The sequence below is a fragment of the Mobula hypostoma genome, chromosome 2 (assembly GCF_963921235.1).
Source record: "Mobula hypostoma chromosome 2, sMobHyp1.1, whole genome shotgun sequence".
Lineage (NCBI taxonomy): Eukaryota > Metazoa > Chordata > Chondrichthyes > Myliobatiformes > Myliobatidae > Mobula > Mobula hypostoma.
Genome location: NC_086098.1, coordinates 117,936,325 through 117,959,989, shown reverse-complemented (window position 1 = coordinate 117,959,989; position 23,665 = coordinate 117,936,325). Strand labels below are relative to the sequence as shown.

Below are 23,665 nucleotides of genomic sequence, written 5' to 3'. Positions count from 1 at the left end.
GAATTCCTTAATCCATTTCTGTGGGTTTATAATTAAATTGTCAAGTGTTTCATTTGTCTCGTCTCTTCATTTCTTTTTCCAGTATAATCAATGGGTTTGCATTACCTTTAAAGGAAGAGCATAAAATGTTCCTGATCAGAGTGTTGTTGCCATTGCACAAGGTGAAGAGTCTCAGTGTGTACCACCCACAGGTAAGGAATATTTCACCTGTACCTTTACATATACCTTTAGAAATACTGCAACACCCATAATGCAATTCTGTTCAAGTCCAGAGGATCCTCACCAATGGAAAGTTTGAGCTTGATGACTGTTGAACAAATTGCTTAATCTAATGATGGGTCATCAGCCTGCAGTGTTATCGCTGCACTGCTCCCTGAGCTGCTGACTTTCCAGTGTTCTCTACTTTTACTTAAAATTTCTCTCTCACAAACTCATTGATTGAACTTGTGTGATACTCATGCATTCCCCGCAACATCTATGGTATCATCTAGCCCAGGGGTTGGCAACCTTTTTGCCTCTGTGGGCATATTAATGAGTGGACTGTGGGCCAGATAAATGCCATAAAAAAAATTTGAAATTTGGGAATTATCCATTTAAATACATCTAGTTATGTTTTGCTTCAAATCAATGAATAATACATGCTAGAAAATCATTTGTGCTTAACCAGGGATGCTAATTAGTAATCAAAGATCTGTTTAGTTTTCTGCCCCACCATTGCTGGTGCCCCATCAGTTGTGATGTCAATTAGCTTCGACACATTAAGTTTCATTTCTGACATCATTTTCAGCAAAGCTTCGAAAATGTCTGCTCCAGTAACCGTGTCCTTCGTAGGAATTAATTGAATAAACTCTTCAACAATTTGAAAAGTTGAGGTCACTCCTTGCACAAACACTGCAAGTTGAGCAGCGTCTCTCAAGTCTGCACTCTCATCAAGCACAATTGGGAAAACAAGTGCAATTCATTGCAAGCATCCCTTAAACAATGTTTAACATCTGCTGACATTTCTTTCAATTCGCCGTGTGGTCATTCTTGCTGACAGGCTGATGATGCAAATAGAGATTTCTTTTCAGGACAAATAATATCCACCACTGCCAGTAAACATTCTTTGACAAACTCTCCATTTGCAAAAGCCTCATCTTTTCTGTAATACGTTTTGAGACTTCGTAGCTGGCACGGGTATTTCCTTCATTTTCACGGCTTTTTCGGCATTCAGCGTATACCTCCCTGCGTTTTGCATTCATTGCCATTGGAATTTTTTTCTTTGATTTTATTTCGAAACGCGAGTTATTCAACAAGTATCGTAGCACATGTAAATATCTGGATATTTAGCGTGGTTTCTTGTTAAAACACCGTGACGCTGTTTCTGTTTACAAATTTGAATGATCCCATCTGAAAACCTGCGCATGCACGGAGAGTATCTCATACATATTAATAAGGTAGTCTGCCTTCCCGTCATTCGTATATACCAGTGTTTGGTTTGGAACAAAACGGAACCTAGGGCCAGTGTAACAAGACGCCATGCATGTCCATCAGTGTGGTTGTGTGAAACACTCAGAATAAAGAAAAACCACTCACGGGCCGCATAAGCATAGTATCCCAATATTTGCTCGCGGGCCATTGGTTGCCTACCCCCGATCTAGCCTCTTGAGTGAGATTTAGTAAGTTGTAGATTGCGTTTTTATTCTGACATGATTTCTCCAGAGATTCGCTTACAATGACTTCTTGTCCTATGTCCATAACATTACCTCTATGTTCTCCAAAGATCTGCTCTTGATATTCTCCTCTTTCACATCAGTTGGGTTCCTATGTTGTCCAAAAACAAAATAGAGCCCGCCCAGTAACCCAGCAACACCCAGTTTTAGCTCACTATCATTTGACCCTTGTGTTGCCTCCTTGTTTGTCAAATTGGTCATCTGATTTTCAGTAGAAATCTCAGCTGAATCTCTGAAATAAATGAATGAAGTAACTAACAAGCTACACCATTCAGCTACTGTTTACAGTAGTTTTCACTTGTCAGAGATCAAATGGGCTTACTTAAGGTCTTTTTGTCTCTTCAGCTGGCCTATTGTGTGGTGCAGTTCCTTGAGAAAGACAGCAGCCTTACAGAGCCAGTAAGTACAGTATTATTGACACCAACTTCAAGGTGCTGTGTTTTTTTTTCCAAATGTATTTCAGTTCTGATGTAGGGTTTTGACCTGAATATCAACCTGCCTTCACTGCTGCTGCTCAAACCACTAAATTCTTCCAGCAGTTTAGTTATTGCTTCAGATTTCAGCATCAGCAGTCTTACTGTGCCGTCATAATGGGAGCGTTGAGTGTCTGTGGAGGGGTGCTCTTTGACAGGGTGGCTAATAGTATTGGACTCATTATGGAGTAGCTTAGGTAGATGTTAATGTGCTTTTGACCAATGAGAGAGCCACAATTTACTACTCAGTGTTTCTGATGGGAGCAACATCTGGCCAGAGGCCCATTGACTGAATCGCCTGTTGTGCATTTTCCTTTTTGAAGTTTTTAGTTTCCAAACTGCCTGCTCAAGATGACTTGTATCTGCTGTGTTCCTGTCCCAGGTGATCGTAGGTTTGCTCAAGTTCTGGCCCAAAACACACAGTCCAAAGGAAGTCATGTTTCTGAATGAACTGGAAGAAATTCTAGATGTCATTGAACCCTCAGAGTTTGTGAAAGTAATGGAGCCACTGTTCCGACAGCTTGCTAAGTGTGTTTCTAGCCCGCACTTCCAGGTAAGCCCACCGTTCCCTTGGCTTTCCTCCTCAAGGGCAAAGTGGTCAATTTATTTTAACTACTGTTTCTTGAATTAGCCTTTCTTTTCATCTCTGCCACATTGAGTGTCTGTGCTGTGAAACCAGATACCAAGTTATTATTGTGCAATGCTAATTTGGAACTGATCACTCCCAGGTCCAAGGACGAGTTCTTTTAACACAGATTGTTAGGTGAGGCAAGAACAGAAACCACGGACACAGTCTTTCAGGCCTCTCCAGCAGTGAGTGTGGTTCCACTGGATTGAATAACTAATGTTGGTATAAAATGAAGAAACTAAACAAACAATTATCAGCATTTAACTTCAGAGGTGATGTGACTTATTAGAATCAGATCTATTATACTGACTTATTAGACTTGAAATTTGTTTACAGCAGCAGTACAGTGCAAAGATATAAATTATTATAAAAATAAGTGGTTCAAAAAAAAAGGAATAATGTAATTTGTATGGGCTCATGAACTGTTTGGAACCTGTAAATAATTTCTTCACTTAGGCATAGATTATCAGGAAGCAGGGTTACATTTATTGTCACTGGCATAGGTTGTGAAATTTGTTGTTTTGTGGCAGCACTGCAAGCATATACAGCAGTATAAAGCATAAAATTTACAATAATTTACAAAAATATCTGGTACAAAAGAGGAATAGTGAGATGGTGCTCATGGACCATTCAGAAATCTGATGGGGGGGCAGGGGGCAGCTCTTACTGAAACGTGGAGTGTTGGTTCCTGTACCACTTCCCCAATGGTAGTTAGGAAAACTCACGTCCCAGATGGCAAGTGGATGCCACCTCCTTTGAGGGACTGCCTTTTGAAGATGCACTTGCTGGTTGGGAGGGTTGTGCCCGTGATGGAGCTGGCTGAATTACAACCCCCTACAGCCTCTTTCAGTCCTGTGCATGGGAGCCTCCATACTAAGCAGTGATGCAACCAGTCAGAATGCCCTCCGCTGCATATTTGTTCAAATTGCCTGGAGTCTGGTGACAAGCCAAATCCCTTCCAATGAAGTATAGCCACTTCTTTGTGATTGCATCAAAGTGTTGGGCCCAGTTTAGATCCTTTGAGATGTTGACACCCAAGAACTTGGTTGCTCACTCTTTCCATCACTAAACCCTCATGAGGACTGGTGTCTGTTCCCTCGACTTCCTCTTCCTGACATCCGCATTCAATTCCTTGGTCTTGCCGATATTGAGTAGAAGGTTGTTGTAGCGATACCACTCAAGCTCTTGTATGCCTTGTTACCAGCTGAAATTCTGCCAACAGCAGTGGTATCATTGGAAAATTTGAGCCTAGCCGCACAGTCATGCGTGTAGAGAGTAAAGCATCAGGCTAACAATGCATTTTTAAGGTGTGTCAGTGCTTCATTGTCAGCGAGGATGAGGTGTCATTACTAAAATGTACTGATTGGCCTCCCAGTGAGGAAGTCAAGGATCCAGTTACAGAAGGAGGCCCAGGCTTTGGTTTGTTAATTAGTAGTGAGGAGGTGAAGGTTTTGAACACCCAAGTTGCAAGCAATAAACAGCATCCTGACTTGTGTATTGCTGATGTTCAGCTGCTCTAAAACCAAGTGGAAAGTCAGTATGATTGTATCTGCTTTTAAACTTTTGTGGCAGTAGTAAATTACAGCAGCTCCAAGACGTGGCATCTATAGTTAGGTGACCAGAACTGCACACAATACTCCAAATTAGGCCTCGCCAATACTTTGTACAACTTCAAAATAACATCCCCTGTACTCAGTACTTTGATTTATGAAGGCCAATGTGCCAAAAGCTTTCTTTTTGACCCTCTTTACTTTTAAGGAATTATGGATCTGTATTCCCAGACCCCTCTCTTCTTCTGCACTCCTCAGCACCCTACTGCTCACTGGTCTGTGCTCCCAAGGTGCAACACTTCACACTTGTCTGCATGACTGTAGGCTACCATGGTAGCTTAGCAGTTATCATGATACTGTTAATCCAGAGGACAGAGCTTAATTTGGCACTGTTCTGTGAGGAATTTGTACATCCTGCCCGTGAAATGAGTGGGTTCCCCCATATGCTCCAGTTTCCTCCCACAGTGCAAAGATGTACTGGTTACCAGGTTAATTGGTCATTGTAATTTGTCCTGAGATTAGGTTAGGGTTAATCAGGTTTGTTGGGGCTGTTGAAACAGCATGGCTTAAAGAGCTGGAAGGGCCTACGCCATGCTATATTACCAAATAAATAAATTCCATCTACCATTTTTCCAGCTGGTCCAGATCCGGCTGCATTTTTTTGTTAGCTGTCCTCTCTGTAGATGTGAGTGCTATTAGTCATCGTCATTGAGGCAGCTCACCCTGCTCTTTTTGGGCATTGGTATGATTGATGCCACTTTGAAGATGGGGAACCTCCAACTGCAGCAATGAGAGGCGAAGGTATTTTTGAACACTCCAGCCTGTTGGTTGGTACAGGTTTTCAGTTACTTGTTAGGCATACCAACAGGGCCTGATGACTTATAATGGGTATGCGCTGATGTAGTTTTATTCTCCCTTTCAAAGCATGCAGGGAAGATGTAGAGTTTATCAGGGAGTGAAGTATCACAGCCATTTATGTTAGGTTTTTCTTTACAGGAAGTAACGGTGCGTAAACTCAGTCAAAACTTCTGCATTCAGTTGTCTCTATATCACGGAATTGTGTTTTGGTCTTGTGATGGCCTTCTGTAGATTGCAGCTGGGTTTTTTATAGGTTTTGGATTTTTTAGGGAAAGCTGATTTTTATATATAAAATGCATTTTATTTATTTTTGTTTAAATCCCCAAGGGATCCAAAGTGGAGTAGTAAATTGGATCCAAAACTGGTTCAGTGACAGGAAGGAAGAAGACAGTTTTTGATGTCTGTCTTTGTTTGCCTGGAAGGTTTCATCCAATGGAGTTCTATCAGGTTCACTACTGCTTGACTTTTTGTAATATTGATCAATGATGCAGACTTGAGAGAGGGTATGGCAAAAATATGCAGCTTGAAAATTTAGCAATGTGGTTGATCGTGAGGGATCACTTCAGATCTGGTAGAAAAGTGACAGCTTAATCCAGAGAATTGTGAGGCAGTGCAATGAGAGTTGTGTCAAGTAAGGGTAATTTCAGTAAATGAGTATTGTCGAGGAACAGTCTGTCCATAAATCTTCAGATAGCATACATAGAGAGGTTAAAAGTACATCATATGCTTTTTTTTGTTACTAATCAAAGCACAATACAAGAGCATGGAAGCTATCTGAGAACCATATACAACTCTTGACCAGTTTACAGGATGATCACGAAGATATGACTGGGTTGGGATGGCCGCAGAGGAGATTTACAAAGATATAATTGGAATACGTGGGTATGAGAAATACTTGGGTAAGAAAGATCAGTTTGTTTGGAACATAAAGTCAAGACCCAGATAGGATGAATATGAATGACTTATGTCACTTAAAGGGATCAAGAACCAGAAAGCATAGATTTAAAATAGTGAGGAATAGATGGAGGTTTGCAAAAGTGTTTTTCTTTCCCCTTCCAGATTGTGGTAAAAGTCTGGAATTAATTTCCTGAAAGGATGATAGGCAGAAATCTGGATGTGTATGCAAGAACATTGCAGTGCTGTGGGACTCAGTATTGGTAGATGCAATCGGGTTGGAGAGTTCAGTTGACAGATCAGCAGAGACACAATAGGTCAAACGATCCCTTATGGTATAAATTATCTTTATTTGGTGAAAGTGTAGTTTCTAGCTGAACCCTTTGAGGATTCTTGATCTGATTGATTAAGCAGTCTGCAGCCTCCCTGTTTCTCCATTATTTCCTAAAACCTAAATTTACATTCAGAGTAACTATTCACATGGAGCAAAGCAGAGGATATAAGGCTCTGTAATGTCAGTGCTTTAATTGTACTGAAGTTGGTTATCCTGTTTCAGGTGGCAGAGCGAGCTCTATATTATTGGAACAATGAATACATCATGAGTTTGATCAGTGACAATGCTGCCAAAATCCTCCCTATAATGTTCCCTGCACTCTACAAGAACTCTAAAAGTCACTGGAACAAGTAAGTTTGTCATCATTGACCTGTTACGTATAGGACCTGTGACAGTGAACTCAGCAATTTTAGATAGCCAGATTTTCTACTTCATCAGGACCAACTATTCTGATGTATGGTTATCTACCAGTAATGTTAATTCTTTATCCTCTCCCCTGATGCACTGAGCATTTCTACCCTGCCTTTTATTTTAGATTATTGGTTTATGTCAGAAGATGGTAAAAATTAAGGAAAGCATTTTCTCTCAATGGTTTTTCTCTATTTTCACCACCCCGACACTGAAACTTTAACAAGCTTTCACAACTTGTCTCACCCATTACTTCCACGACATGTCGTAAGTAAAAGGAGTAGGAATGGGTCCCTTGAGCCCAGTTGTAAGTGCAGAGGGGGCTCACTGGGATACCTGGATCGGAGAACTATCGTGATGGGGAGAGATGGTACAGGCTGAGTTTGTTTCCCCTGGTGAAGTGAATAAGGCATAAAGTGGCCTATATAAAATTATAGGAGGCATAGTTTGAATAGGTAGTCAGAGTTCTTTCCCATGATAGGGATACATATATACAAAAGGGCCTAGGTTTAAGTTGTACAGAACAAGTTTTTTGAAGAGGATTTGAGTGGAAAATTTCATATATACAGATAGTATTTGACATCTGAAACAAGCTGCAAGAGGTAATGATGAAGTCAGTTTTCAGTTTTACAGCACTGAAACTGGCCCACGGCACAATTTCTCCATGCTGACCAAAAGCTCTTCCTGAGCTTGTCCCATTTGTCTGCATTTGACAAAAATCGCTCTTAAGTCAGCGGTTCTCAAACTTTTTTTATGCCATGAACCCTTACTGTTAACCCTGGGGTCTGTGAACTCCAGGCAGGGAACCCTTGCTCTAAATCTTTCTTATCCATGAACATGTCCAAACATCTTTAAACATTTATTAAACATAATTGTACCTGCCTGTACCACTTCCTGTGATAGCTCATTCCATATTCCCACTACCCTCTGTGTGGGGGGAAAAATAACTAAGTCTTTCCCCTCTCACATTAACCTTTACCCTTTAGTTTTAAACTTTCTTACCCTGGATAAAGGGCTGTCACCATCCATCTTATCACTGCTCCTCATGATTTTATAAACTTTGATAAGTTCACCCCACAACCTCAATGCTCCAGGGAAGGCAGTCCCAGCGTATCCAGTCTCTCCTTAAACTCAAGCCCTCAAGTCCCAGCAGCATCCTGATTAATCTTTCTGAACCCTCTCTAGCATAATCACATCCTTCCTATAGTATCGTGACCAGAACTGCTCGCAATATTCAGGTATAGTCTCACAAATGCACTATACCACTGTAATGTTACACCACGACTTTTGTATTCAGTGCCCTGTCCATTAAAGGCCAGCATGTCAAATGCCTCCTTCACTACTTTGTCTACGTGTTGCGGCTTTCATGGAAACTGTATCCGAGAGTCTTGTCTTCTCACACTGACTCTCAAGTGCCTTCATCTTCTGGACCAATCTACTGTACAAGACCTTGTCAAAAGCCTTGCTCGTCCATGTAGATTGTCTACTGCCTTGCTTTCAAGAAGCCTCTTCAAAAAAAAAAACCATTACATTTATGAGATACAATTTCCTGCATGCAAAGCCTTGATAACCATCCCTATTCAGTCTTTGACTTTCTGAATGTAGATAGCTCCTGTCCTTCAGAATACCCTCAAATAACTTTCTCACCAATGATGTTAGACTCACCAGCCTGTAGTTCTCTGGCCTGTCCTTGCAGCCCTTCTAACAGTCTTCCAATAACTCACCCATAACTAAGGATGATAAACAAATCTCTGCCAGGCCTCTGCCTTGGGTCAAGGAATTATCTACTTTTATATACCTTGTACCACTAACACCTTTTTCATACCATAATATTGTTGTTGTCTTACTTGAATTACATTCTGTATCAGATCTTATCAGAGGCTTCTGAAACTAACCCCTGAAGTCACGTTGCATCCTTATTATTGCTCACTTCCCTTTTGGTTTAATATCCTTAGCAAACTTGTGTTTGTTGCTTTATATCCTTCATCCAAGATGTTGAGAAAGATTATAACTAGCTGGGGCCCAAGCACCCATTCCTGTCGTACCTTGTCAGCTTCACCCTGCCAACATAAGTACCCAGTTGATCTTACTCTTTATATTCTATCCAGTGATTCCATGCAGTTAATCTTCTTCACCTTAAGTTGTGGGGCCTTATGAAAAGCTTTCTGAAGACCTAAATACACTAATACCATTGGTTTCCTCATATATTTCTTAAAGACATATAAAAGCATGATGTCTTTCTCAAAGAATTGTAATGAACTTTCTTCAGTCATAGCAGTGTCCAGTTTTGGATTTCCATCCTACTATAGATGTTCCCTTGTTATCCCCACCCTTCTTCCCCTGTCCCCTCCACCCCCGCAACTTGCAATGTACTTGTTCCCTTTGTTCCCAGTTCCCTTCCCCCGAATATCTTTAGCAGATCATAAATCTGAAACATTGAATGTAGCTCTGTTCCTCTCTGCCTAACTTGCTCAGCCTCTTAAGTTTTAATGTCAGATTTACAGCATCTATATATTTTTGCTTCACCAGAAATTGTAGATTTTTTTTCAAAAGAATTAAGTGAAAGCCCTCCCCGTTGTTATCTGTCAGTAGAATGTTGGTAAAATCTAGATTTAATGTAACAAATAGAAGTGAAATATACAAGCTATCTTAATGTTGAAATGTCTCATTGCTCTTCAGGACAATTCATGGACTGATTTACAATGCATTGAAGCTGTTCATGGAGATGAATCAGAAGCTGTTTGATGATTGCACTCAACAGTACAAGGCAGAGAAACAGAAGTAAGGAAATTTCCTCGGATTCAAAGAGGCGCGTTTCTATATGAACACCAGAAAGTCAGTGTAGAATTGGACAACTTGGTCCCTCTGGACTCTGCCACTCAGTATAATGACTGATTTACACTGGCCACAACTTCTCTTTTGTGCTAGTTCTACATGGCCCTCAATTCCTTGATTGTTCAAAATTTTCACCACCACCTCTTTGAATTCCCTCAATGATCTAGTCTCCCCAACCCTCAAGTAGAGAATTCCAGAGATTCAATATTCTGCAAGGAAAAGTTCTTTAGCGCTTTTTTTTTAAATGTTCCTTTTGCTTGTAAGTGTGTACTCTCATTTAAAAACTCTCCCACTATCATGTTCCCTTTGGATCTTGTGTTTCAGTAAGATCACCCATCATTATAAACTCCAAAGAATGGAGATCCAACCTCTAACTGCTCTTGATAGGACAATCCTCTCATCTTAGTGAAACTGTCCCCATGTTTATGTTCTGTAAAAATGGAGTTCTATGTAGGAGGAAAGGGTTCAATTGTTCTTAGAGTAGGTTAAAATGCTGGCACAACATTGTAGGCTGAAGAGCCTGTACTGTTCTTTAGTGTATTTCTTGAATAAGGAGACCAAAACTGTGCACAGTACTCCAGAGAGGCCTCAACATCACCCTGTACAATTGTAACAAAACAGCCCTATTTCTCAATATGGCTTTTAGATTCTACCCATGATTCTGTGTGTACCGTTTATTGTCTTGATAACCTTTCCTGCCATCTTTAAAAATTTATACATAAACATTCCCAGGCCTCTTGATTTGTGTGCCTGTCGAGAAATTTATCACTGCTTGGATCGTGTCTCTTCATATTTTATGCTAGATTGTGTTGGCTTATACTTTACATCTGCCATGTAGACATTTATTCCACTTGCTTGTCTATCTTGAGACATGCTTCTGTCTTCATTGTTGACAATGCTTTTCAGTTTTACTGAAGTGCAAAGTTACCAATATGTTATGGGTGTTTCTGTAGACACAGTCTCATCTGTGTTTGTTTTGGATGCACCTTGCTTGGGATGAAGGTTTATTGTTCAGTTCAATAGTTATTGCAAATTGGAGTAATGTTAAATGAAATGACTTTTTAAAAAATAAATCCACATAGATCAGTAGATAATCTGACTGACACAATTACCATTGTGTTTTAGTCCTTTCCTCTGTCAAGCAAATGGTTATGTTATCACAGGCCCATTCTTACCTGGTTTCAGAACCATTTCACATTAAAATAAATAGAATCTGGAGAAGGCCAGACAACCCTTAAGCTGTTCTGTTATTCATTAAGGTTATGGCTGATCATCTACCTCAATGCCATTTACCTGCACTATCCATTGTTCCCTTCATATCCAGAAACTGACTTTCTATGTTTGTATAAACACAACAACTGAGCCTTCACGTTACTCCTACAGAATAAATCTCTTCTCCTTTGGAGACTGTGGCCCTTGGTTTGAGATTCCTCAGCCAAGCTTGTCAAACTCTGTAAACTTTTCAATGAGATCTCTGCTCATCCTTCTAGAAAATTAAAGCTACTTTACTCAGTCTCTCCTCCATAACTCAAATCTGCTCTCCCCGGAAGCAGCTGAACAAACCTTTGCTGCACTCTGTCTCTGGCAAGTGTATCCTTTCTTCACTCAGGAGATTAAACCAGCCTGTAACACTGTGTGGATTGACCAAGGCCCAGTACAATCCAATAAGACTAGCCTACTCCGGTATTCCATTCCTCTTGTACTGAAGGCTAACAGATATTTACCTTCCTAATCCCTTTCTGCATCTATACATGGCTTTCAATAGTTTATGTACTTGGCCACACCAAGGCTGCTTTGAACAGCAACACCACCAAGCCTCTTCTCAGTTAGTGCTGTGTTTTTCTGTTCTGCATACCACAGTGGATGGCTTCCTATTTTTCCATAATATATTGCATCTGCCATGTTCAGCCCTTCTCACTTTGCTTGTCCAGATCGCCTGAAATCTTCTTTCCTACATCTTTGACATTCAATCTCTTCTAGGTTAATATCATCAGCAGACTTGGAAGTACAACAATTATAGGTTTGGGAGACTGATTGTGATGGTGTTTGATGCAGTACATTTGGATTTTAGCAAAGCTTGTGACGTGGTCCCATATTGCAGAATTAATTAGAACAATAATATTTTTCTCAGCGGGTCATGCAGCATCTTTGGAGGCAAAGGAATGGTCAATATTTTGGGTCAAGACCCTGCATCAGAACCCTGTGGGATCCAAGGGAAGGTAGCTCATTGGATTGGAAAGTTGCTTCGAGAGAAATGAGCAGCAGTGGTTGTTGTGATGATAGGAAGTTAACTTCCCCAACCACAAGTCTTGGATGAACCTGCAATCAGCTGAGGGCTAGACTGATGGTGTTCAGCTATGGCCTCCAGAATGGTGAATCACATGTGAATCCAGACCAAACTTGAGTTACAGAAGGATGCTCGACAGCTGTGGCAGGGCTTGAATGCTATCACCTCCTACAAAGCAAAACCAAATAACATATAATATGCAACAACAAGGTCTCACCCAATTACTTTAATGCTCGTTTTAACCGACAGAACATGGAGGCACTCTTCACAAACTTCCACAGCCCTGACAACCCTGTGATTTCTTTATCTGAGGCTGGTGTGGGAGCATTCTTCGGTGGGGGGGTGAACCCATGGAAGGTATCTGGCTGAGTACTGAAGAACTGTACTAATCAACTGGCTGGAGTATTTACAAACATCCTTAACTTCTCACTTCCGCGGTCTGAGATACCCACCTGCTTTGATCATACTAGTGCCCAGGAGGAATGTGGTAAACTACTCAATCACTATCATCGAATAGCACTTCCATCTACTATGCTGAAGTGCTTTGAGAGGCTGGTCGTGTAACCTATGAATTCCTACCTGAGGAGTGGCTTGGATCCGCTCCAGTTTGCGTACCATCACAACAGGTTAACAGCCGATGCCGTTGCATTGGCTCTTCATTCAGCCCTGGACATCTGGACAGTGAAGATGCAAACATCAGGATGCTCTGATTGACCTCAGCTTAACATTCAACACTGCCATCCCCTCCAAACTAACTAATAAGTTCCAAGAACTAGGCCTTGATAGCTCCTTGTAAACTAGACTCTCAATTTCCTCACTGGATCCTGCAGACCCCAGTCAGTTTGGATTGGCAGCTGCATCTCCATAATCACCAATCAGCACAGGTTGCCTGCTTATCCCTCTGCTCAGCTTGCTTTATATTTCTGAATGTGAGGATGCCATTGCCATATCTAAGTTTCCTGACGACTCCATTGTTGTTGGCCGAATCTAGGAGGGAGATTGAAAATCGTGTTGAATGGTGCCACAACAATAACCATTTACTCAACGTCAGCAAAACCAAAGAGCTGATTATTGACTTCAGGGTAAGGAAACCAGAGGTCCGTAAGCCAGACCTTGTGAGAAGATTGGAGGTTGAGAGGGTCAGTAACTTTAAATTCCTTGGCACTATCGTTTCAGAGGATCTGTTCTGGGACCAGCATGCAAGTACCATTACAAGGAAGGAATTGCAGTGCCTCTACTTTCGTAGAAGTTTGTGCAGATTCATCATGTCATCTAAGACTTTGGAAAAACTTCTGTAGATGCATAGTAGATAATATCCTGTCCGGTTGCATCACAGCCTGGTATGGAAACACCAATGGCCAAGAATGGAAAAGCCTACAAAAAGTCATGGATACAGCACATTCCTTCACAGGAAAAGCCCTCGCCACTATTGAGCACATCTACAAGGAGTGCTGCCATACAAAAGCAGCATCCATCATCAAGGACCCCACCATTTAGGCCATGCTCTCTTCTCACTGCTGCCATCAGGAAGGAGGTTCTGGAGCCTTGGGTTCCATGCTACCAGATTCAGGGGGAGTTATCCTGAACAAGCATGGGTAACTTCACTCACTCAACACCGAACAGATTCCATGACCTATGGACTTGTCTTCAAGGACTCAACAGCTCATATTCTCTGTATTATTTATTTTATTTTTTTTTTGTATATTCAGTTTGTCTTTCACACATTGGTTGTTTGGTCTGTGTGTGTAGTTTTTTGTTGACTATCCTACTGCAAGAAAATGAATCGGGGTATTTTTTGGCAAAGTTAAATTTACTTTGAACTTTGGAATTGGTTCCATACATTCAAGAACAAGGACTCATCAATGATTTAATGCAGAGAGTAAGATTAGAATTTGCAAGTGTAACATTTGGCAGTGAGATTAGTGTAGAAGGAAGTGAAGACAGCAAGAAGATACCAATTAAGTGGAGTCAGTCCGATGTATAATTAGTGTATTGGGGAAGAGCAAACAAAGCGAAGAAGTGGGAGAGTGTAAAATGTAGAAGTTAAGGGGATCTTGGAATGTGAGTCAACAATTATCTGAAAACAGCAAGATAGGGTAGAGTGGTTACAGAACTATATAGGATGCTTAATTACCTGAGACAACATATACACTGGAAGGGGGATGTATATGTCCTAAGCACCGGTCAGATCACAGTAAGAAAACTGCACACTGCTCTGGCTGTGAGATGGTGAGAAGGAGGAACAAGGGTTGGTCATTCAGCTCATGGAGCCTCTCCATTCAGTAGCAACATGGTTGATCTGATGCTCAAATTCACTTTCCTGCCGAGGCAGAACACTTCAGTTAGAAGAAGTAACTTAAGTTATGGAAAAGCTGTGTTTTGTTTTCCTGGAACAGGAGGCTGAGGAGGGTCCTGAAGGAGGTATAAACAAAGAGAGGCATACATGGAAACAATTCTGCATTGCAGAGGTCCATATAGGCTTAAAGAGAGGAGTAAGAGGTTTAGTGGGGATCTAAGGATTTTTTTTTAAATCCTGGAGTGTAGTTGAAATGTAGAACATATTGCTTGAGAAGATGTTGGAGGCAGGTACCCTCTCAAATTTTTACAAAAAACATCCGCGGGGCTCCACAGTTACATAGTGGTTAGCATGGTGTGACTGCATCTTGGGGCATTTCAGAGATCAGTCAGTGCCGTTCTGTAAAGGGTCTGTACATCCTCCCTATGGAATGCGTGGGTTTTCTTCTGGTTCTCCAGTTTCCTCCCACTGTTCAAAAGTGTACCAGGTAGGGTAAGTGGTCATTGTAAATTGTCCTGTGATTAGGTTGAGATTAATTGGGTTTGTTGGAAGCTTCTGGACCAGTGTGACTCACTAAATAAAATAAAGCTGGACACACATTTGAACCACCAAAGCATAGTGGACTACAGACCAAGTGCTAGGAAAAAGGATGTAGATGAAACTTGGTGAGCTGAATGAGCTGGTTGTTGTAATGTATAACTCTATAACCCTTGAGTCTTTCCTTTTTCCTGTGACATTAATGTGACAGTTTCAGTGTTTGATACACAAGCACCACCCCCCCCAGTCTCTGTGCTGCATCTTTCTGCAACTTCTCCCTATTTAAATAACTGTTCGTTTGTTCACATTTCCCACGTTATTCTGTACTTGCCAATTGTTTACTCAGTCACCTTGCATCATTATTTCTCTGCAAGTTGTGTCATTCTTGCAGCCTCCGTTACCTATTTTTGTGTCAACTGAAATTTGGCTACGATATATCTGCTCCCTTTCTTGTTGTCATTGATGTAAGAGTTATAATCACCATTCTAATCACTGTGTTCACAAGTTGCCAACATGAAAATAATCCGGACTCCCTGTTTGCTGCAGATCTCTATCTGTGTCAATATGTTGACTCTAGCACTACATGTTATCCTATTGAGTAACCTTTTCTGGGGTACTTTGGGAAATCCAAATCCAGCTACTGGTTCCTCTCTATCTACTCTGGACATGACTTCCTCTCCCTGATCCATGGTTTAACTAATATGTGTGATTAGGTTATAATTTTCCAAATGTGCTATTCTTTCTTCCAAATGAATATTCCTTTCTGGAATATTCATTTAAATATTCTAGAAAGTTTACTCCCAGGTTAGATTCTTATTGCAACTGTCTCCTCTGTGGCTATTAAATCATAACCTGTTCACCTCTATTTGTGTCATTTTTAATCATCTTATCACCATATGAATTTGCTAATGTGGGATTGGAGGTTTACAAGGAGTTTGCAAAGATTGGAGAACTTTAATTACAAGAAGAGATTGTCTAAGTTTGGCGTTGGGTAAATGTCTGAAAGACTTCCCAGCACTGTTGCACCTCTGCCATTAGAGGGCTGACTGTGGCAAACAAAGTCTCAAACCATCTCTGGGGACAGATTATCCACTGACATCTTTTACAAACCAACTGGCTCACACAGTTATCCTAACAATACCTCTATCCACCCTGTCACTTGAAAAAATGCTATTCTCTTCTCTTAGTTCCTCCATCTCCACCGCATCTGTTCACAGGATGAGGCTTTCCAGTCTCAAACATCTGACATAGCCTCTTTTTTTTCCAAGGAGGAGGTTTTCCTTTGACCATCTATGCTGTCTTCATCTTCTTCTCCGCTTCCCCCACATGTGCCCTTACCTATCCTCCCACTGTCATAATAGGGGTAAGGATCCCCTGTCCATGCTAACCACCCCTGGAGTCTCTTGTTTCCAACACATCATTCCATGTAATTTCTACCGTCTCCAGCGGGATGCTACCATTGAGCGTATCTTGCCCCCTCCATCTAATTTCCAAAGGGACCGCTCTCTCTGACTCCCTTGCCCACTTTTCCTTCCCATGGAATTGCCTCTCTGCACTTATACCTGCAAGTGCTACACTTGCCACTATGCCACCTTCATCAGCACCATTCAGGACCCCCAAACAGTACTTCTAGATGAGGTGACTCTTCACTTCACCTGCGAGTCCGTCAGGATCATCTATTATATCTGACACTCCCAGTGTGGCCTCCTCTACATCAGTGAGACTCAACACAGATTGGGAACCACTTTGTCAAGTTGTCTGCCGCAAAAGTCAGGAACTCCCAGCGGCTACCCATCTCAATAAACTTCCTATTCCCATTCTGACATGTCTCTCCGTGGCTGCCTCTGCTGCTATGATGAGGCTAAACTCGGGCTGGAGAAGCAGCAACTCGTCTTCCATCTGGGTAGCCTCCAACCTGGAGGCATGAACATCAATTTCTCTTCCAGTAATTTCAAGTGCCCCCCCCCACCCTATCTTTTTCTATTCCCCATTCTGGATATCCTCTCACTTTCCTCCCAGCCCATTACCTCCCTTTAGTTCCCCTCCTTCCCCTTCTTCCATGGTCCACTGCCCTCATATTGGATTCCTCCTTCAGCCCTTCACCTCTGCCACCTGTCACCTCCCAGCTAATTACTTCATTCCCACCTCCCCCCTCACCTGATTTCACTTGCACTCCTCCTCCTCCCCAACGTAATTTTCCTGGCATATGCCCCCTTCCTTTCCAGTCCTGATGAAGGGTCTTGGACCAAAATGACAGCTGTTTATTTCCCTCTTTTGATGCTGCTTGACTTGGTGAGTTCCTCCAGCATTGTGTGTGTCTCAAATCAAAGTTTAGTACAACGTTACCAATACACAAATTTGGAAGTAAAAGTTATTCAATTATTTTACATTTAACTGGCTGTACTAGCTTGCCACTCTGCATTAAGTCACAAACCACAATCTGGCTTCACATATCACCCACACAAGGTAAACTGGCCAGGCTTATTTCAGTTGGTCATCTCCTCTGAGTTCCGAAGTCTGCAGTAATTGTTCCTGGGTTGTTGCTGCTTTCATTGTTTCTTATACTGCTGTTAAAATCCTCAAGCTCCCACGGAGCTAATTGTCACACAGCAGCAAGGAATTGATGTTTCCGTTTTCTCACATGGATCTCAAGACCAAGTCTTTCCATTTGGGTATTTCACTCTCTCTCATGGTATCATAGACCTCTAGTTTATCTTTTTGCCAGAGTAACAACTGGCTTGTCTGCCTCCTATAGGGGCCTTTTTATGGTGAGAAATGTAGGAGTTTACACAATCAAAAAGCCAATGTTTTGATTTCAGATTATTAGGCCCCTCAGATATTGAGTCCCAGCAAAAGCCAGGGATTCCCCGTTGAGAATGGGTGAGAAATTTCGCAACCCTGTTTCTTTACCTCAGTTTTATTGCCACAGTCACAGTTCCTGATTCACGATTCTATAATCAATCAGATCACTGGAGAACACTCTTACAGTTAGGTAGTTATCAATTCTCGGAGAACTTGAAAGATGTCAGGGTACTATCCTTTTGTGTGGCTTATTCAAACTGAAAATTCAGTCCAGTCTTTGCAAGCTATCTTTGTTCTCTTTCTCTCCCTACAATAAATGTTGTTCATATAATGGTGGCGTCTTTTTCTCTTCATGCTTTGTAGGGGTTACAGTGGACAGCTCAGAAGTACAGGCAGTGCTGAGGTGGAAAATATTAAGCCTCGACAGTTTGAAACCAATTTAAATTATATATAATTCTTTAGAAAAAAATATCAGCTCAATTACCTGGTCCTTGAACCCAACTATATTGTTCCTTTTCTATTTCAGGGAGAAATTTAAACTTAAAGAGCGTGAAGAGATCTGGCAAAAGATCGAACATTTAGCCCAACATAACCCTCAGGTACCAAATCAGCACCCTTCACCCGACCCTCTCCATGCAATTGTTCACCAAGTGAATAATTTGACTGATGACGCATCAGGTCTATCCACTGGTGTTGCCTCTGTGTTCTTGGGATGGTTTACACACAGGAAGTAGTGCAAACTTTCTAGCGCAGCAAAGGTGTGTCCCAAGAACTAATTAATCGAATGATCTCCTTTCAGTATTGGGGGTCGATTTTTACCACAAGGATTAGCTTCCATGTGTCAATCTGAACTTCTACAGCTTCAGTCCTCTTTCTGACCCATTAGCTGGCAGGTACTGGAACAGGAACTGGTGTTTCAGCTTCTAAAGCATTAATTGAAAGTCAAATGTTTAAGCAAGATACTATTCAGTTAATAGCCGTGGAATCTGACTGCTGCTAGAGAAGGTGAGATGATGGTCAGGCCAATCATGAAGTATAAATGAAACCTTCTAAACCAGGCATTCTCTATTTATTGCATAAAGTCTGTTCTGATCAGCTGAATGTGCTGTAATTTTGTGAAGTAAACTCTGCTCATGAAGAAAAGGCCATAATCGACATCCTATCAAACGTTGGAAGGTGAAGGACAGCTCCCCTCAATTAACTGTTGACTTGCTACTCAGTCATGTATGAAATGGGCTCTATTGTAATTGTGTTTGACATCAGTTCTTAGAAAACTGCAGGATTGTTCATTTTAACGGTGACTAGACAACAGTTGGTAATTGGTTTATTCAGAAAGCAGTCGACATAATCAAAGACCTCACCATGCCTCCATCCAGCAGGAGACACAAAAGCCTGATCACTAGGCTCAGGGACAGCTCCTGTCCTACTGTTAGACTATTGAACGGTCCTAGTACGATAAGATTGACTCTTGACCTTGCACTGTACCACTCATGGCCTTACACTGACCTTATTGTCTGCCTGCACTGCCATAATTGTAACACTTTATTCTGCATTCTGTTTTTCCCTCATACTGCAATGCTGTGTTTTAATGAAATGGTTTGAATGAATGGTATGCAAAACAAAGCTTTTTGCTCGTTTTGGGTAACAATAATGAACCAGTTTTCCAATCATTGTCACAACTTTCCTGCCTCTATTTTGTCTATTCCGTTCATAATTTTATTTCTATTAGAAGCCTTCTCATTCATCTGAATTTCCACGAGTATAGTCCCAGGTCAATCACTCCTTAAAAAATACATTCCACCCTCCCCCCCGCCCCCCCCCCAAAATATCTGGAGGGATAATTAATTTAACCTATCTTTATCTCTCTGCAGACTCTTGTGTAATTTGCTTTCCGCCCCTTACAAATCATTCATGTACATCATGAATAGTTGCAGACTCTCCAGTCACCATGATCGCCAACCAGAGAAATGTACATATATCCCAACTCTTTGCCTTGTATTCGTTAACAATCCTCTATCCATGCTTATACATAACCTGAAACTGCATGCATCCTTACAGATAAGTCCTTATCAAATGCCTTCTGGAAATCCAAGTATGCAAAATCACCCTGCTTCCCTGCACTTACTGTATCCGCAGAACTCCAGTGAGGTGAGGTTATCAAACCTGACCTGTGCTTCCTCAGTCCACACTGTGCCTGCTGATGGATCGATATCCATCCAGATTGCCAGCTGTTTCTTAACGGTAGTTTCAAGCATTTGCCCTACTACAGACAAGCTAACTGGCCTATATTTATCTGCCTTTTGCCCACATCCTTTGATTATGTTGTCTGCTTTCCCAAGGCAGTAGGAAGTATAGGCAGAGTCCATGGGGAGGAGGCTGGTGCTCATGATAGACTGGGCTGTGTTCAAGACTCTGCAATTTCTTGCAGTCTTACGTACAGCAGTTGATGCATATTGGCTGCAAGTTTCTTCAGAACATCCTGAGGACTTGAAAAGAATTGTATAAATAGAACTTCGGTACTTTTTAAATCCATGATTGTTTAAACACCCTAAAGAACTCAAAAATGTATTACATGAAAGCAGGTAATAGCTTCTGTAGCAGGCTAGCAATATTTGTGTATGATATTTTCCCATACTAAGGAGTACGACCCAGTGATTTACTTTTATTTACTTATGGGACTTAAACTCATAAGTAAAAGGGACGCAGGAGCTTTCTGCATGGAGCTCTGGCTGCAGGAAGGATAGCCATAAGTCTTTAATATAAATAATAGCTTTTATTTAGGAGTATGTAATTTCACATGTGTTTTCTTCTCTTTCAGTTTAACATGTATGTTGAGCCTTCAGATATCAACACTGTGCTGTCTATGGAGACAGAGACTCCCACAGCTGAGGATATCCAGTTGTTGAAGAAGGCTGTGGAGACTGAGGCTGTCCAGGTAATGACTGTGAAGCTATCAGATTGCCACGTGAACCCGCCTGGCTGACAAGTGAACCAAAGAGAAGTGAATTTGTCATAGAGTCATTTAGTTACACAGCATGGAAACAGCCCTTCAGCACAGCTTGTCCATGCTGATCTGAGCTAGTCCCATTTGGCCCATATCCCTCTATCCATGTACCTGCCTAAATGTCTTCTAAACATTGTTTTGAATACACTTCTACAGCTTCCTCTGGCAACTTATTCCATATACAAGCTATCCTCTGTATAAAAATACTTACCCTTAAGTCCTTTCTAAATCCCTATGCCCTTTTAAACTCCTGGGAAAATGACTGTGACCATCTACCTTGTCTTTGCTCCTCATGATTTTATATATTTCTATAAAGTCACCCCTCAGCTTCCGACATTTCAGAGGAAAAAAGTCTCAGCCTCTCTTTATAACTCGAGCTGTCTCGTCCCAGTAACATCCTCGTGAATCTTTCCTGTACCTTCCTGGGCTTGCTGCCTTGGGGAATGTTGGAGTGAAAGCTGTACGTGTACAGGAAGCTGGATATGTGAGGAAAAAGATACTGAGGTAGATTGGAAATGTCAGGAAGATGTTTGAGTGGAGCACAAATGCTCACGTGGGCAGGGTGACATTTATGTGCCATATTTTATGTTTATATGTCAGTATTATTGTGCTAAATGAAGAGGAGAGTCATCTGCAGCAGCAGAATTCCGTCCCACAGTATCTCCATGCCTCCCCCTCCCCCATCTCTAATTCTGTCAGTAAACCAGTGCACTATTTGTAGTTCAATGAAAGCAGAACAACATGGGTGTACCGACAAATGATAAGGCAAAGCACAGCTCCTGCACCAGGAAAGTGATTTCTAATTATGTCAACCTGTGGATTAGACACAACGATTGTGCTTGGAGCCAGTTAAACAGCTAAAAGTGATGATTCCATGCACAACTCATCCTCAATTCAACCTTGTCTTTGCAGTTGATTGGAGTACAGCCTGAAGTGCCAGATAATTACTTAGTCTCTTCCAGAGCTCCTGCCATTGCAGAGCTAATCTTCAGCCAGTTTGGTTTGATCTATGCAATTAAGAAACTACTGAGGACAGTAGATGTTATAACTGCATGTCCACAATAATCAAACCTGGAGTCGTTTGTTCGACTGTGACCACAGGTTCAGACTTTATTGTAGCCCTAATCCAAATACAAACAAAAGAACCAAATGTAAGAATAAATGGCATCATTTGACTCAGTTTGTTATAGAGAAGCTTTCAAAATTGATGGGAAATTTTCCACTGGCTGATATCATCAAGCACAAAGCAAGGTCAAAGTGGCATTGGGGCTCAGTCATCTTTGATCCAGGTATTGAGGCAGAAGTTCAAGGACCATCTTTATCCAAAGCTTTGTTGATGAACTTCCCTCTGTTGGCAGGTCAAAGTGATTCCAAACTGACAGCTGACAGGTGATGGGCAATGGCTATTTCTTCCAATTGTATCTGACCACCAGCCTAAAACATTCATTAATATGATAAGGCTAAGTCACTCATACTCAACATCTGCAGGACCATGATTAACCAGAAACAAATGTGTCAATTATATAAAGGTAGGTACAGCAGTGATAAACTGGACACCCTGTGGCAAATAAATAACTTCCCTTCACCATCCGTGGCAGAGATACTTGTTTGATTAGCACTCAGCCCTCCTCTGACCTGCTGAGTATTTCGGGTACTGGAAATATGAGACACATTAGAATGTTTGAAATGGTATATTGGGTAGCATCTCCAGGTGCAGTTAATGTGACACGGTGATAACCAGTTAGTGAAACTCTGCCAGTTCCAATGCAAACTCAAGAGTCTGGTTATCTGAAATAGTTGAATTCGGTAGCACATCCTGAAGTTTATGATGTTTCCAGTTCTAAGATACAATGCCTTTCCCTGACCTTTCAAAAAGCATGGAACTGTGCAAGACCAAAGATATAAAAGCCAGGGTTGGAATAGAATGGAGGGTTGAGATAGCAGGTGACTTGAAACTATCCTTGCAACAGAATGAAATGTTCTGCAAAGAGCCCAAACAATCAGTGTTTGGTTTCGCCATTATAGAGAAGCTCACGTCATTGGCATCTAATGCAGGACACTAAATCGAAAGAATCAATCGGAATCTCTGTTCCAGCTGGAAAGAGTATTTGGGCCAGTAGATTGTGGAATGGGAAATGGTAAATGGGTAGGAAGAAGAGCAGCTGTCAGGGGAGATGAAGAATGGACCAGGGAGTAACAGAAGAAATAGTCCCTTCATAATGCTGATATGGGTGTCATGTACAAAGATAATGGAAATGACAACCTGTTTTAATGTGGAGGGGTAGGGTGAAAAGTGAGGTCCTCTTGTTCTGTGACAGAAGTGGAGGGATGATACCTCAACTAGTGTGGCAGGTAGCATCATGAGAACTGATACACTGGATGTACCCTTGCTATTGTCTTCCACGCTCTTCCACACCTCCAATTATGCAATCATCAGACACATTGTTCTCCTCCCTCTCAGTTCCCCAGGGGCATTCATTCCATTTGTTCTCCTCACTTTTCCCGTATTTGATTTCTAATCTGTCCTCATTTTGATGGAAGGTCATCAACCTTCATCGGCAGTTTCTCACTCCACAGATACTGCCTGACTTGCTAAGTACTTCCAGAACTTTGTGTTTTATTAAGATGTTCTTTATCCCATAACCTTTGCATTATCCAAAGCGCTCTGCCTTCCTTTCATTTGTTCTGAATCAAATCAACTCAGTTCTGGCTTTTGAGGCCTGAGAGCTCAGTGTGAAGCAGAGATCCACTCAGTTCTCAGAGGTTGCAAATTTTTCACCTTTGACTTTGGCAAAACCAGATGTTGCTGGAAATATTCAGCAGATCAGGCAACATCTGAGAGGTTTCAGGACAGGAGGACTTTGGCACTGAAGTGCTTGGATCTGCTGTCTGAGGGAAGTTCTCACAGCCACCTTCTCCCTTTAGCTGTGTAATTATCCATCACCGTTGATTGCTGGCTGCAGTGTGGTCCCAGAACGTTGGGCCACTCTGAGGATGGTGGTGTTTATTAGGTCCCTCTTCAAAGCTGTGGGGTTAGAGCACTTGAA

The 23,665-nt window shown here is 41.6% G+C and overlaps 1 protein-coding gene across 2 annotated transcripts in view; it reads left to right on the top strand.

Annotated features, from left to right (window-relative positions):
• The window catches only part of ppp2r5d (protein phosphatase 2, regulatory subunit B', delta), a 124,347-nt gene that overhangs the window by 98,058 nt on the left and 2,624 nt on the right, over window positions 1-23,665 (top strand). For both annotated transcript variants that reach the window (XM_063040525.1, XM_063040526.1), the window contains 7 exons: window positions 83-191; window positions 2,058-2,111; window positions 2,568-2,738; window positions 6,672-6,799; window positions 9,537-9,638; window positions 18,141-18,213; window positions 20,433-20,549. In XM_063040525.1, the coding sequence (XP_062896595.1) occupies window positions 83-191; window positions 2,058-2,111; window positions 2,568-2,738; window positions 6,672-6,799; window positions 9,537-9,638; window positions 18,141-18,213; window positions 20,433-20,549 (754 nt within the window). The remainder of the gene's footprint in view (window positions 1-82; window positions 192-2,057; window positions 2,112-2,567; window positions 2,739-6,671; window positions 6,800-9,536; window positions 9,639-18,140; window positions 18,214-20,432; window positions 20,550-23,665) is intronic.